At 42.6% G+C, this 17,018-nt stretch overlaps 1 protein-coding gene across 1 annotated transcript in view; it reads right to left on the reverse strand.

Moving 5' to 3' along the window:
* slc7a8a (solute carrier family 7 member 8a) overlaps positions 1 to 17,018 on the reverse strand; it is a 32,761-nt gene that overhangs the window by 3,007 nt on the left and 12,736 nt on the right. The window contains exons 3-10 of the mRNA XM_079491403.1: positions 16,065 to 16,216; positions 7,295 to 7,420; positions 5,316 to 5,469; positions 4,358 to 4,481; positions 3,186 to 3,289; positions 1,897 to 1,993; positions 1,336 to 1,485; positions 427 to 604 (exon numbers count right to left, since the gene is read on the reverse strand). Coding sequence (XP_079347529.1) covers positions 427 to 604; positions 1,336 to 1,485; positions 1,897 to 1,993; positions 3,186 to 3,289; positions 4,358 to 4,481; positions 5,316 to 5,469; positions 7,295 to 7,420; positions 16,065 to 16,216 — 1,085 coding nt within the window. The remainder of the gene's footprint in view (positions 1 to 426; positions 605 to 1,335; positions 1,486 to 1,896; positions 1,994 to 3,185; positions 3,290 to 4,357; positions 4,482 to 5,315; positions 5,470 to 7,294; positions 7,421 to 16,064; positions 16,217 to 17,018) is intronic.

The raw sequence follows: 17,018 nt of genomic DNA on the forward strand, positions 1-17,018 counted from the left end.
AAACAATATTACTGTAGTTTTGTAAAAATGATGTCAGGTAAGCACTTTATTTTTTTTACAAAATGATAGTACTTACAGAATGACAATATCCCTGTGTTTTGGCATGTTTAGCCAATTGCCTACATGTGATGCAGTGCCTACAACATACTAAAATGTTCCTGCTATGTATGCCTGCATAGAAAAAGGACTAAACATGTTATGAACCAGAATGGTCCTTTAAGTAGGTGTGTCTGTAGCACGAAATGTGATGATTTTATTGGCAGATGTATGATGATAAGACCGCCCCTCACTTCACACAAGTGTGATTCTCCATATACTGTATTCGCTATGATAATGCTCACATTGTATTCTGAGTGAACATTGATTTGAACTCCTACGTACGTATTGTACCCGAAAGCTGGGAGTGAGACCGTTAAGTTGACCTACCGACGAAGGCATCGAAGCACTGTGGCTTGTTGTCCCAGTAGACTCCCAGGAAGTACACAGGAACACCAGTCAGCATGATGGCCAGGCCGATGCCGCACACCACGGGCTCGGAGTAGAGTGAGAAGATGAGTAGGAAGGCCCAGAACAACAGGTAGATAACTGGCCAGATTAGGCTGATCTGTAGAGGAGATAGATGAGAAATGGAAAGAGGGAGTGAGAGAAGAGAACATTAATTTGTACAGCCATGTTGATCAGGCCGAGGGTTAGACAGTTTATCTTTAAACTGTTTGGAGGCTCAGATGCTAGGAGCCTGCCACATCAGGACAATTTAAACAGCGTCAGTTAAGTTAATGTCTACGGCTGTATACCTGCTAATTGTTTATTCTATACAGTATGTATTGTACACATCTTCGATTTTTCTCTTGGCCTGTTTCTTTCGAAAAGTTTCTTTCTGTGTTTTTTCTGCTTGCTCTTCCTCTCTCTACGAACGTTGGAACTTGCACAAAAAACGATTTCACCCAATTTACACCTGTACACCTGTGATGTGAAGTTTATTCAGATTGTGACTCTTTAAGCATAAATGTTTGGCTTGCCTCGTATAGCTCTGTGTGGCAAAAACCACACTCCAAGCAAATTATAGCAAACAAACTAAAAATAAGAATGGTATATTCTGTAATCTCCACCTGACTGACATGCTGCCTTGCTAGTAGGTTCACCTTATCGAGCAGAGCTGATTGACTTTCCATTAACAGCAGAGCTATTATACTTAAACTAAACAGCACAGCATTGCTAACACGCTACTTTTGGCTAATAAGATTAATGTCAGCATTAGTCGAGTCAAGAAGACAAAGTGGCGGCAGCGTATAGAGAGCACTGGGGCACAGTGCCAGCATCTCCATGAGCACTCACTTTAATTGGTCGGACCATATTGGGCTGCCTAATGCGCAGGACAATCTGCCCGGCGACAGTAACTCCATAGAAGAGGTAGTTGATGAAGCCCACGTAGTTGATGAGGGTGTACATGTCACTGGTGCACAGCATCAGCAGGGTGGACAGACACTGGAGGAAGACAAAGGATAGTCAGTGGTGGGTGACAGCATAAAGGGACCGAACTTATTATAGCCACATAGACACTTTACATTGGTGGCCCCATTTGAGTTAGAGTTAATTTAGAACAGTGGTTTTCAACCAGTGGCTAAACCAGTGGCTAAATGATGGACCCTTCCGGGTCCATTTGGTTTCATTTTACGCTATCAAGAGTCAAATTATTGTTAAACGCCTGTTATCTCTCCTAATGGTACCAACATCAATACAGCATGGAAATTATCCGACGATAACAAAATATTCTTTAGTTTTGGGGTCTGAGAGGCTAAAATGTCATCAAATGGTGGCCCGTGGCTCAAATGCAGAATAAATAATGGGCCTTGATATGAAAAAAGGTTGAAAACCATTGATTTAGAAGGTACTCACAGTGAAGAGCAAGGCAGGGATGGGGGTGCAGCGCTTCACATGAATCATAGCAAGCAATCTTGGGAGGTGGCCTTCCCTGGCGCCAGCAAAGAACAAGCTGTTAGAAAGAGAGAGAGAGAGGGGGGGGGGGGTATATCGTCAAACAGACTAGCTTAAACGTTCAACCCAGTGAGATGTCGGATGCATGAGATATTTCAATTGCGGTAAATTATCTAAATTATCCTGGCAGGAAGAAAAGGACGACGGGAGATTTAAGAAACAAGTGATTATAGGTATGAAATTGTAAGCTTGGTACCCAAAAATCAAATGATAAAATGACACTTTCCCTTGTTCAATTCCGCCTACATACTGTAGATGGCAGATGGTGCTGCGTTCACCACCACCGAGGAATCGAGGATATACCATGAAAGCCAGAACATCTGGCTTTCGTGTCGCGTGCATACTTCACGAACGATACACATGCAAACATTTGAATTTAGAATTGTTTGCCACTCTTCAAACCTAGGTCAGGAAGTTATGATAGTGAGCTAAATCAGGGGTGGGCAACTTTGACGAAGGAGAGGGCCACTATATTTCCACACTCACTACAGAGGGCCACATTGCAGATTACTCTTGTAGCAAAAATAGCTCAAAACGCGCCGCGTCGCGTTTTGAGCTTGTAGATCAGCTATATTTGCTATATTTTAATTGAAATCCTGAATTATGTTTTTCTATTTTTTAATTGTAATCCCCCCCCATTGTCAAGGTCAATGCTGACCTTGACAAATAAATGCACAGAAACTCTCGTTTGAGGCCATGGAAAAAAGTGTCATACTTTTCCATGTCGTTTCGTTGTCACCTCTGTCACCTGAGAGGAACTCTTTCTTCTCCTGTTCTCACTACTGTAGGCCTCTGCAGAAAACTACAGTAGGATATTTGTATATCTTATAGTGCAGGGGTGGGCAACTTTGACGATGGAGAGGGCCACTATATTTCAACATTTCATATTTCTGTTGTAGCAAAAATAGCTGATCTACGAGCTCAAAACGTGTTGCAGTGCAACGCGTTTTGAGCTTGTAGATCAGGTATATTTAATATTTGAATTGAAATCCTGAATAATTTTGTCTATTTTTTAATTGGAATCCATTTTTTTCAAATGCATTTAGTTATAGTTACAGTATGTGAACTTTATGAACTAAATGCAAATACATTGGACATAAAAAAGAAAATAACATTTTAACAGTAGTCATTAAAGCTACATAATAGACTGAAGTAAAGTTAAAGTGGGCCAGTTGTATGAGCTAACTAACCGTGAGGAGGTGAAGAGGGAGCCGTTGACTCCTCCGAAGGTGGAGAAAGCCACGGAGATGGGCATGATCCAGGACATGGGGCCGAGCAGCTTCTCACCAAACGTCTGGGATAGACAGATGGAGTTTAGATAGAGGAGAGAGCGAGAGGGAGCAAGGGAGTATAAGGGACAGACACTGTGATGGTTAGCCACGCCAAAACAACAACAACCCCATATGTAATAATATATTGACATATTAATGTCACACTGCACTGCATTGGCTTCGAAAAATTCCATGTTGTATGTGGGCTGGGCTGGCAAAACACAAAGATTTGAATGATAATATAACATTAATGTAAAAAAGAAAAAAAAAAGAAACGCTGTGTTTCTTTCTTTAAAATCTTGAAAAATGAGACTTGTACATGTTAAAATGACATGGTCCAAAACCCCTGCGTTAAGTGGTCAGATATTTGGGCCCTGATCCAGAAAAGGTAGGTAGGTATTAGCCTGATTGTCAGACTCTTAGAGCCACTCAGTCGAGTGGGTGGGGTCTATGGGCTGGAAACCAGGCTAACATTTCATGGCATGGAGCAAAGTCAGAGCATTTGACACAGTGAGGCCACTAGAGAGCGTGAGAGGCCTTCCACAGTCCAGGCGTGTGTTTGGTTGAGATCACAGGACCACTCTGCACCAAGCCGCCCTGGGTGGGGCTACTCACCACCAGTGGTGGAAAGTAACTAAGTACATTTAGTACTGTAGCCTACTTAAGTACAATTTTGAGGTATTTGTACTTTACTTGAGTATGTCACACTTTCAGTCCTTTTACCTCTACATTTCAGAGACAAATATTTTACTTTTACTCCACTACAATTATTTGACAACTTTTAGTTACTAGTTACTTTGTAGATTTTGATTATTATTACAAAACATACATTAACCACTTCAGCCCTATGTACACATTGTGGACATTTGAAAATAGCCAATCTACAAGCTCACAATGGGTCGCATCGCGTACATTAAGTACATTTTGATGTCGATACTTTTGTACTTTTAGTCAAGTACATTTTGAAATCCGGACTTGTACTTGTAACGGAGTACTTCTATATTGCAGTATTGGTACTTTTACTTTAAGTTAAAGTAAAGTAAAGTTTAAGTTAAAAAACGTGAGTACTTTCTCCACCCGCTTCTACTCACCACGGCAACAGCATTAGAGGCGAGCAGCTCCTGAGGGCTCATGGCCGTGACGTAGGCGATGTTGGCAAAGACGTAGACGAACGTCACCAGGGGTATGGAGATGAATATGGCACGAGGAAGGTTCCTGGAGAAGGCAAACACAGAGATATTAGTGGAGAAATAAAGTGGGGAAGAGAAGGAAGGAAATGGAGGAGAGAGATTTGAAAGCATGAGAAAAGAAAGGAAGATAAAAGATAGAGCGTGCGTGCGTGCGTGCGTGCGTGACCGAAGAACAGAGAGATATTTGAAAGAGGATATTAAAGAGGAAGGTTTGATGAGGGGTATTATTGGATATTAAGGTTAACAAAAGGACATGACAATCATATTAAGAAGGGGCAGGAGAAAAATATATTAACAAAAGGAAATGAGGAAATAAATCAATGATCTATACAAAAAATGAAAATGACAAAATTGCATTAATATTTTCTGAGCAAGAATTTCTCTCATGCTAAGTGAAATTCTATTAAGTTAAACCCAGAATGACTGAAGAAAGTGGACCAGGTCTGTTACTGAAGTGGATGATAAGGAAGGAACAAAACGGACTATGTAAATCGAGGCCTCCACTAACTACCGGTGGCTAGACAATGACAAGGGTTTGTCCCCAATGTGGACCAACAATGACCTAAAAAGTGGCCACCATGTATATTTTACTTAACATTTCTTCAGTGTTGTTTGAATCAGAGGTTCTCAAAGCCAGGTCCGACCGTCCGGGGACCCCTAGGGGTCCTTGGAGTCGTTCCAGGGGGGCACCATGAAAATGATTGATAGGAACCAAATGGACCCTTACAGGTCCGTAACTCAGAGAGTGTTCAAATGGAACCAAATCCATTTGTACACTCAAGAGTAATGGGGGTCTGTGGCCTAATCACGCATATAATCTGGTGGCATTTCCAGCGACCACAAAGACAGTTGTTCTTACACATAGGGGTCGACCAGCTCCTCTGTGACGTAGTTGAGAAAGTTCCATCCTCCGTAGGCGAAGGAGCCTTGTAGGAACGCCAAGGCGATCAAACCCACATCATAATCCTGGAACGGCTCAAAGGCATTGGCTGGTTCCAACCAGTAATACTCTCCTGTAGAAGGGTTAAGGACAAGGTCAATATACAATATTAATGGCATGAGGTTTGCTGCATAAGAAATCTAGTGCATTTCTTAAATGTAATAATAGAGGAGAAGAGATTGGCATGGCATATAAACGAAGAGAACATGAGGGACAGAAAAAGGTGGGAGAGAGAAAGGAATATACAGATTTATTTTAATTCTTTTGCATTATATGGCATAGTTTTGGTTTAAAAAAAAAGAAACAGATATTGGATCACTACGTATCAGTCTGTACTTCACAATCAATCAAATAAGGCAATGGACGGGTCTGTAGTCATCAAGCTTGGGATAAAAATTAGGAGACCTGTGCTAGATTTCTACAGCTCACAACAAGCTCACAACACGCTACGACAACACACATTGTAAGCTGTCAGATCGTCTGTTTTCGCTATATTTGAAATACCGAAATGGTCCGTTTTCTAGTTCCCCTGAAATGACACCTCTGCATGAAAATGGGTCGCCTATGACTCTTTCACAACTGAATTCTCCCGTTGCTCTCAGAGGGCAAATCACCCATTGTGCTCTGCATTGTCGTCAAAGGCTCAGACAGAAATCCTCCCCTGCATTTTGCTGTGTACATAGATTATTAGCCCAAGCTGTAGCCCCATAGTCACCACGGCTGCTGTGAAAGCTGGCCCCCTGCCGTGTTGTGAATGCCAACCCACAGAGACGTGCTGATATGAAAACGACATTAGTGATGTGAGTTTTAACCAGAGGGGCCCGTCAGACCAGGAACTCACTGACCCCACTGGTCATTCGTAGGGAGACTCCATAGGGTGGAGAATGTGTCCCCAGTGACCTTGTGCGCACGTACTTATGCGTGTGCGTGTCTGTCTGTCTGTATCTGTTACAGTTACTGTGCTGTCCTTTTTTGTCCTTAAAGGGACTGCATAACAAATTTTGATTTGCAGTCCATTGAAAATGGCATGGTTGTCACAGTCTAGAACAGTCTACAATTGCTATTGTAGCAATATTTACAATATTTACCATATTTGACTCCTTCAACACCGCTCTCAAAGAGCACTTACGGGGTGGCTGCAATTTGAAACTGGCCCCTGTAAAAAAGTTAAAGTCCCCCCCCCCTTATTTTTCTATACTGTACTTGTTTTCCCTTATTTTCTAACCGTGTATGTGATGATTTTTTTTCCTTTTTCCTTTTTTTGTAAGTGTATATCTGTATAAATGTCTTTAAAATGGAGGACCCTTATGTAAACAAGTCTTAGGTGTAGGTTGGTGCCTTGCATGGTTTCCTCCGGCATCGGTGTGTGAATTGGTGAATTTAATGCAAATCTCTGTAAAGCGCCTTGGATAAAGGCGCTATATAAATTTACCATTTACAAACTGTTAAAACAATTATCAATCAATCAATCTCTGTGTTCCTTTAATTCCTGAGATGCATTTCATGGGCAAGCATGCTATCTATATGACCGCCAACATGAACCTGATACATTATTCAAGTATACAATTTTGCCATAACAACAGCTAACAAGGACAATGCGACAGCCACAGAAGGTAGTGATTAAAGAATCAAGTATTTCTTTTTACATTCACAGATTTGACCACACTGACATCACTGGAGTAAACCTGTCGGAACAATTTTGGTGGCGTTTGACCCTACAGCAAATGTAATACAGATACATGTTGAAAATCAAATCAGTCCCTTTTACGCACGCACGTACGTACGCACGCACGCTTGCACACACACACACACTCATGCTCTCACACACACACACACACACACACACACACACACACACACACACACACACATAGCCTAGAAGGCGTCAGCCAGCCTACCCTTGCAGATCTGCACGATACCCATGACGATGATGAGAGCCAGGGCCAGCAACTTGCCAGCAGTGAACAAGTCCTGAACCCGGGTGGCCCATCGCACGCTGGCACAGTTCACCCACGTCAGCAGCACTAGAGATACACACACACACACACACACACACACACACACACACACACACACACACACACACACACACACACACACAAACACACAAACACACACACACACACACACACACACAGGGAGAGAAAAGAACATAGTTAGCATACAGTATATTTAATTTCATTTCTATTCATCGTTGTGTTAATTGGAAGTAGGCTATTATATTGTTATTATTTGAAGTATTTTGATATAACGTTAAATTACATGCCTTTCTTATTTAAGGTCCTACGTGAAGAATTGTTTTGCTGTGTAATTTTGCACAATTTTATTAATTAACGTTAAGTGAGTGAACAAATGACTGGAGCCATTTTGTACATCATGTACAAATGGCAACGTGAAGTTATTGCTGTGGTGGCGTTCTCACTACTGAAGGTGATCGACGAGTGGTCGACCTGAAAATGACTAATCCAGCAACTGTGAGCAACGGGAACTTTAGAAGTTCACAGGTGTCAATGTGACATGTCATAAAAGTCAGCGACCTTTGATTCCATCGCATCATGACAATGAACTTCACCCCTAATCCTTTATGCCTTACATTATACTGTACTGTATGTTCTTTAGCTAAAGCCTAATTCATAATCGTGACACAGCTTGTAGATCAGTAATTTCTGGCAAAGCTACACCCTCGCACTGCACAATGGGAGCCATACTTTGGTTAGACATAGAATTGGTTAGACATAGTATTGGTCCGACTGGATTAAGGTTGGTGAGGGGTGCGTTAAGACGACTGCACATGGTGAGGGGTGCGTTAAAACGACCGGATTAAGGTTGGTGAGGGGTGCGTTAAGGGTTGGGAGAGGGTGCATGCAGCTGTACATACATTTCTCTTTGTGTCAAATGTTTTCAGTTCAACACAGACATCTAAGGCTCTATTTTCGTCCATGCTAAATCCCTTATCCCTAAACTATTTTGCCTTTTTGTCAGGTGAAACCTGACCTACATTCGATCGGTTTGGCTTTGACGACCTAGTCGTGATTGGCTGACCCAAGTCTGAACCCATACTCTGAAACGCCGCCTAGCCAATGGGAGTGCCTCCTAAGCCCTGAAAGGCCGCAACGCGGAAGTGTCAGAGCGCCTCACAACCTTATAGTAGTGGCTAATGAACTGGAGCTTCACAACAAAACACAGTGATTGAACCAACCAAAGCACGTTGGAAACGAACGCAAACAACGGCCGCGAAGTTGTCACAGAGAAACAAAGCACAACGGAGACAGACAGCGCTTGTTTCACCTGACAGTTAATGATGTGTCATTCTTGTTTACTATTTAGAAAAACAATTTTGAATATCGGTAGTTGAAATAGCCAATCTACATGACACATTGTGAGCTTGTAGATTGGCTAATTTAACTATTCAAAAATGTTTTTTAAAATAGTAAAGAATAAATAAAAATAAGGCAAAGTAGCCCAGATGAAAGACACATATAATAGGCTACTCTTGTTTGACTCCATGGGAACACAAGTCTTTACATCAAATGCAGATGTGCTGAGCTGCTTTCACAGCCAGGGAACAAAGGCAGATAGCACAGCCAGAGCAAATCTTGTTTTTTTTAAATGACACATGAACAGACCTGCACGGCTGCACATGGAGTTACATACATAGATGTGTGCACAATGAAAATAGTTGAAAATCACTGCTAGAGCTGTAAAAATGTCTGCACGGGACCATCTTTTTACATGTTTACTGGATGTAGAACTGCATGGATACTAAAACAAATAGAAACACACAATACTCAGAAGGAAAGACTGTGGTGTGCTTGTTTACGGCCGTTGTGGAAAGGTTTACGACATTGTGGGACTCTAGTCTAGAACAGGAAAAGTACACATGTCTGCTGCAGACAAAACAGTGTCTGCAGATGGGGGGGGTGGGGGTGGGTTACAGTACTGTACCAATATCCCTCTCGATAGCAAGAAATTAAAACTAAGTTATGTGTGTACTGTATATGGGTACATGTGTTATATATATATACACACACACACACACACACACACACACACACACACACACACACACACACACACACACACACACACACACACACACACACACACACCGTCAGTCACGCACACGGCGGGCCACACGCACATGCTCACACACGCATGCACGCAGTCAGTCAGCCAGTCAAATTCAACAGGTTAATCCTCAGATCAGCCATGAGTGAACATGACTTAAAACTCTTTCGTCGTTGTACATCAAATATAGCCGATCTACAATCTCACAATTAATTTTGAGCTTCCAGATTCGATATTTTAGCTACTTCCAATTTTTGGGGAAAATTTGCCCAATGTGGTTCAACCTCTTATAACGCAACTCTCATTCCAGTGGTGTGCAGTGGTGTGCAATCGTTGAATTCCTTGAAAGCCTTTTCTCTATTTTGTTTTGCGCACACACACGCTCTCTCTCTCTCACACACACACACACACACACACACACACACACACACACGCACACGCGCACACACACACACACACACACACACACACACACACACACACACACACACACACACACACACACACACACGCACACACACACGCACACGCACACGCACACGCACACACACACACACACACACACTATATATGATCTGTCACAAACAACATTGCTGCCTCTCACTTGATCTTAAGTGGAACAGGCTGAATCAGATCCGTCATAAATGCCTGGGGACATGTTCCGAGAAGCCAGGAACTGGCTGCTGCTGCTGCCCGGCTGTCTGTAAGCTGAGCACTCACAGAGTGTTCTTTTCTTGTTTACAGTATCCCGCCCGCTCACAGGCAGCGGGTAAATTATGATGAGTTTCAGTTAGCTATACGCTGGAAAGCCTGACCTCCCTCCCTTTCAACCATCTGTAGGAAGAGGTAGACCTCTCAGGCGATCTCATGTGTTGATGAAACCATATACTTTTATATAACCCTGGTCTCTTGTAACACGCAATGGTGGGACAACTGGTGTCAGCTGGCTGTCACTAAATCTGGTGGTGGTGGTGGTGGCTGGGTCATAGAAAAGTAGAGTGGCAATTATGAGACATACACTAACCTCAGGTTATTGGAAGGCTTATGAAATAACAGATATCCTGTACAAGCACACACGCACACACGCACGCACGCGTGCACACACACACACACACATGTACACACACACACGACCACACACACGGCACGGCACGCCACGCCACGCCCACAACACAACACAACACAACACAACACAACACAAGACACACGTATGGATAACAATTTAACAAATATGAGGCTGGAAGGGAGCCGGAATAACCTCTCACCCACTTCTCGCCATCAACAACAAACAGGTCGATCTGCTGTGTCTGCCACAGAGATTTAGGGCTCCATTTTCGTCACCGCTAAACCCCTTATCCCTAAACTTCTTTGCCTTTTTTTACTATTTTGAAAAACATTTTTGAATAGTTCAACTAGCCAATCTACATTGACACGTTGTGAGCTTGACTGGCCATTTTAACTATTCAAAAATGTTTTGCAAAATAGTAAAAAAAAGACAAAGAAGTTTAGGGATAAGGGGTTTAGCGGTGACGAAAATGGAGCCCTTAGTGTAGAGGGAAAAAGGATGGGGGGTAGTATTGACACCTGGGGGACTCCTGTCACTGAAGTATGTAGGGTTTAAGTGGTAAAGAGTCGACAAGACAGGTACAGTACATGAACGTACAGGAACTGGACTCAATTTGTCTGCATGTGTGTGCGTGTGTGCATATGTGTGTGCAAATGGCTGAAGGGTCAAACGGTGATGTCTTGTGCACCACGGAGTGACCAAACAGGCCTGCCATGCCAACCAAAGACCAATAACACCACGTCACAAGCAGTGGTGGAAAAAGTGCTCAAATGTTTCAAGTTTTCAAATGTATTAAAAATCTTTTGAAACGATAATCTAAATCTACAAAGTAACTAGGAACTAAAGTTTTTAAATAAATGTAGTGGAGTAAAAGTACAATATTTGGATCCAAAATATAGTGAAGTAGAAGTGAAAGTATTTGGAGATTATAAATACTCAAGTAAAGTACTAATATCCCAAAATTGTACTTAAGTACAGTACTTAAGTAAATGTACTTAGTTACTTTCCACCACTGGTCACCAGATACTGTGGCTGCAGGTGCATTCTAACCCCCGTGGATCAATCCAAACAATGGCATGGATTGGAAATAAACACTTCTATCTTCAAAGAAAACCATTTCTTTCTGTGTTTTAGCAAGACATTTTTTTGAAATTGTAACAACTTTGTTGGTAGTTTGAAGGTAGTCCCTCAAACAACAACTGCATCAGCTGTTCCCCCCAGAGTTTAATTATTTGTGGGGCGAATAAGGCCACGGAAATGGTATTTAGACATTGTGGCACACACCACAAATTCCTTCAGGCTGGTTTATTCATTGGTAGGGATCATAGAAGTCTACAGTACCAGACTTTTTTTTTTAAAGGTGATTTCTTCGATGGCCTGGGGTTTAGGTTACTATCGGTTAAACCAATGGAAAGACCACCGCTGTGGAGTCATTATCGTTAGCATGTTCTCTTCTGTGATGCAGAATTGAATAAACACTCACATATATACACACACGTCACGTGGACACGCACGCACGCACGCACGCACGCACGCACGCACGCACGCACGCACGCACGCACGCACGCACGCACGCACACACACACACACACACACACACACACACACACACACACACACACACACACTTTGTGTCCCTGCCTAGCCTGCTTTGACTGCCTGATGACAACCCGTGGTATTTGATCAGTGTGTGCAAAATTCCTAGCGGCGGAAACAAAGTCATCTGTTTGTTTTGACGCATTCTCATGCGCCGCTACACTCCTCCAAGCAGGCCACTACGTCGCTCTCTCTCTCCGTACCTTAGATGACACCGGGCCAAAGGTTAAGTCACAGAAGAGCATCAGAAAGTAGACAGAGGTAGATAGAAGAGAAAGTTCTAACTAATGTGTCCGAAGCACCTTTTAATACTTTTCATTGATTCAATATTTTTTTAACTAACACACAGACGTAAAGGGTGTTCAATAACAAAAAAAAAAAAAAGCTCAAAATTACTGATGGTTCCTCCACGAAAGCAATGATATATTATTTCAAAAGTATTTTATGGAAAAAATGAAAAAATAATAGAGTAATTTCCATATATTAAATAGAAAGTTTAGTGGAAATCCTGATCTGCTCTTTTCTCTAGTTTGGGTCCATGCAGGCAAACGTCAAATTTCTCTTTTGGATCTTGAGCTCTCTCTACACGTTAGATTAGACAGCAATATCGACAAGCTCACAACATGTCAGAATGCGACGTGTTGTGCATGTAGATCTGCTATTTGCGCAAAATGTTTACCGCAGAATAGGGACACTGCAGGGGTTCATGTCGTTCAAGTGTGTGACTTTGTGAAGAGTACTACAGACAGTATTGGCAACAAGGGCCAACAGTCCCATAGTGTCACTGTCATTATTTGATCCCCTTACAAAGAGCAGCCATTTGTAAACCAGAAACACTAAGCACTTCCAAACAAGCTGCCCTCCCCTGTATCCGCATCTCACTGAAGTAAAGAGAACTGACAGGGGCGATCCGTCAGGGGGGAGTTCGGGGTATACGGCCTTTCCCCAGCCCAGAATTCCAGGGGCCCGGCCTTCTAGCTGTCACTGATGATCACACAGTCACAGACCTTTACTTGGTGGCACTTTGCAAGCCATGCCTCTTGGTACGAGCAGCAGGCAGCGGGCCCATTCAAACCATTATCTCAGGGTCCTACAAATGTCTATCTACGTCCTGTAAGAAATAAAACTAGGGTTGACCAAATGCCTCTTATTTTGAAGAGGAAGAGGAAGTCTGTTTCGGTTGTAGCCAAACTGCCATGACAGTTGTTATGATGCCGGGAAAGAACCCACAGTGATTAAACACAAGCTTTTAGCCAAAGTTCATATATATTGTATGTATTTACAATATGAAAACCATGCATCTGTGACTTAAACAATGTACACACTTTGGAAGTATGTGAAACATGGAACCTCTGCGTCATTAGGTGAGTTTAATTGTATATTTCTCATGCTGGCTCACGCTGGTAAAGTCATCATCAACAACAGCTACCCAAACAATATTAACAGGTAGGCTACAGTACAGTACAGTACAGTACAGTACAGTACTGTTACTGTCAATATACCTGCAAGAATGTATAGTAGTTCACTTCAGCCTGCTTATATCATACCCTTAAATAGTGCTTGTAGGCCTACTTGGAACTGTTTGGCTGCCGTGCCAATTCTTATAAACATTTGAGTTCATCAGTTGAAGTGAGTCCGGTGTGCACTGTGGTGCTGAACTCTTAGCTCTCAAATGGTTTGAATTTGTGTGAGAGAAAACTGCAGTAGACGAGGCTTGTAAGACCCACAGTTGTGGGGATGTGTTTATCTTATAGCGATGTATGTCTCTTTAACCACATGAAACCTAGCGTCTCTGTTCTGGCCGGGCAAACATTCAGGAACAATAGCTGGTACATACAATGTATATTTATCTACCTGCTCACACCGTGTCATGTAATATAGTACTGAAGTTGAAAAGCTTCAATACATTGTTATGAATTTCCTTCTAGAATGTGTTACACGGGGACTTACCTAAACTTTTCTTGCATCTGACCTGTTGTTTGCTACACTGCTGTGCACTGTATGACCTGTATGACCTTTATTTTGCCTAAATATCCCTTCCTATCTTTCTCTCTCATGGTAAATTTATATAGGGCCTTTATCCAAGGCGCTTTACATAGATTGTGCATTACATTCACCCATTCACACACACATTCATACACCGATGGCAGCAGAAACCATGCAAGGCACCAACCAGCACATCAGGAGCAATTAGGGGTTCAGTGTCTTGCTCAAAGACACTTCGACACAAACTCTGGGGGCCCCCGGGTTCGAACTGGCAACCTTGCGGTTACCATCCGGTCACTCTACCCCTGAGCCACCGCCGCCCCTCATGCACACAAGCACGCACGCACGCACGCACGCAAACAAACAAACAAACACACACACACACACACACACACACACACTTTTTCCTCTCTTGCCCGCAGTGTTGATTTTGACAGCAAATATTGATTTTAGTTTTAGTCTTTTGAAAAGTTTAAATTTAGTTTTACAGGTTTTTTTTTACATCTTAGTCACCTGGAATGTTGTAGTCATAAGATTTTAGTTGACTAAATCTACAGTTAATTTAGTTGACTAAAATGTATTTTGGCTGGCCTTGATGGCGTAATGGCTGATTTTACACTTGTCATTTTTCGTCATAGTATTAGTCGACGAAATCAACACTGCTTCCCCGTCTCTTGCTCTCTCTCATGATTGAACACATGAGCTGATCAGGGGTGCCCAAAAGGTAGATCGCGATCTACCAGTAGATCACAAAGGCTGTGCAGGTAGATCACATGACATGGCCCTAAAGAATATTTCAATTAAATATATAAAAACCTATTTCTCCCCCTCTATTTCCCATTCCAAGTGCATTTGTCTTATATATGTAATGCCAGCGCCGCTATTCTAAAGCACCCTCAGGTACATATTTAAACTATTTTCAGCAATGGTGGGTAGATCTTGTTGAGCTGGTCATTTAAGGAAGGAGTTCTCAAGTCAAAAAGGGCACCCCTGATCTAGATGAAAGTACAGCAGCGTTGCTGCTACGCGGCAGAGAAAAAAGCCAGAGATCAACCGGTTCCCCACCAGGGTGACAGATTTTGAAAGACCTCTGCTGACTTGACAGAAACATGTAAAAAGAGAAGCAGGAAGGTTACATTTCTTGACAGGCATAGGATTGCACAGGGCCGGCTGAATTCCATGAATGTGTTCACTATAATGTTTTGGGCCTACACACCAAGCAGTGACTGCCAGTGGTGTAAGTAACACTTACTCAAGTACTGTACTAAAGTCCGTAACCAATGATTCGCCGTGCAACTCCTTGCAACATGCGACTACTTGTAACCATTCTCCCCAATGGCAGTTGCAAGGAGTTGCATTGGTGCGGTTGACCTTAAAATTGTTTTGTTGCAAGGAGTTGCGACAAGTTGCATTGGTGCAGCTTGGGGTTTAAGACCTGAGACCAAATGTCAAATGTTTTTTGAAAAATGTATGTTGCTACGGTATATTTCAGTGGTGCTCAAAACGTTTTCATATCAAGGACCAGAAGGAAAAAGTCCTTATGACAACTAGGTGCGTCGGATAAATGAACTGGAAGAGTAGGAGAATCGCGCACACTGTCTTCACTGTCTTTTCAACCAGTGGTCCGGGGACCACCAGTGGTCCTTGAGAGGGTTCCAACTTCCAGCTAAATGATGTAAATTAAGTAATAATAATAATTTAACTCTTGAAAGCGTGAAATGAAACCAAATGGACCCGTATGGGTCCGTTTGGTTTCATTGTACCCTCTCAAGAGTTCAATTATTGCATTACTTAATTTACAAGAAGTCTACACAATTAGAGAATGTAGAAGAATTGTTATTTTGAGCCTGTTATCTCTCCTACCAACTTCAATACACCATGGAATTCTGGACAAAATCCAACGACAACAAAATATTCTGTAACTTTCACATCTAGTAGTTGTCACTACTCACACAGGCAGACGGCGGCCAGCAGGCGCAGGCCGTTCTCTGGGGCAAAGCAGGTGGGGAACAGCGGCTGCAGCACGTAGTTGGAGAAGGTCAGAGCGATCACGGCCTGGTTGGTCGGGTAGATGACCAGCACGGCGATCCACAGACGCAGGAACCTTTGGGAGACAACGTACGGAAGATGGGGAAAATAATGTGTTAGTTACACATAGATGTATATGGCGTCTGGATCCAATGGTGATGAACTACGTACACATGGACTCAGGATACTGGCATGCATGCTCTTCCCACTCTTGTGGATCCCCCATACAATCCACGCATTTTCATGCGTTGCATTGTCTATACACCGAATCTTAACATTTGTTTTGGTATTTTAACCACTAGCTAAATCCACTTCGCTGACTTACATTTGCAAGAATAACTGCTCACTTAATATAACCATTTCTCTTGTCTCTCCCCATACTATGTTATGATGTTTAATTATTTGGCATCGTGGACAGAGCAAGCCGCAACATTCAATCGGGCCGTTATGGACACCGACTTTGCTCATTTTATTAAAGTAACGTCATTGTTTACGGAGATGACCGGCTGGCTGTCGTATACTACTCGTAGATGTCAGAGTATCCCTTCAAGCACACGGCAACGGTGGCATGAGGGCTCACAGAGCCTCCACTAAAAGATGAATTGTGACTGAGTGAGATGGAGGACATTAAGGTCAGCTGAGTTTTAGCCACATGAACCCTAGTGTCCCTATCCTGGGGGGAACATGACAGGAGGGAGCCTAGTATTAAAGCCCTTGGGAATCCGGTCAACTAAGGGTTTGAGTGCTTATGTTTTTTTAATTTTTTAATACAATTGTGTTCGTGCCAAACAATGGTGGTGACCCAGAGCCCAACGTTGGCAGACTGTAGTGAGAACATATTTTCCACCACATGTCCATAAGCTTACATACAGCAGAAT

The sequence above is a fragment of the Electrona antarctica genome (genome assembly GCF_951216825.1).
Source record: "Electrona antarctica genome assembly, chromosome: 21".
Classification (NCBI taxonomy): Eukaryota; Metazoa; Chordata; class Actinopteri; order Myctophiformes; family Myctophidae; genus Electrona; species Electrona antarctica.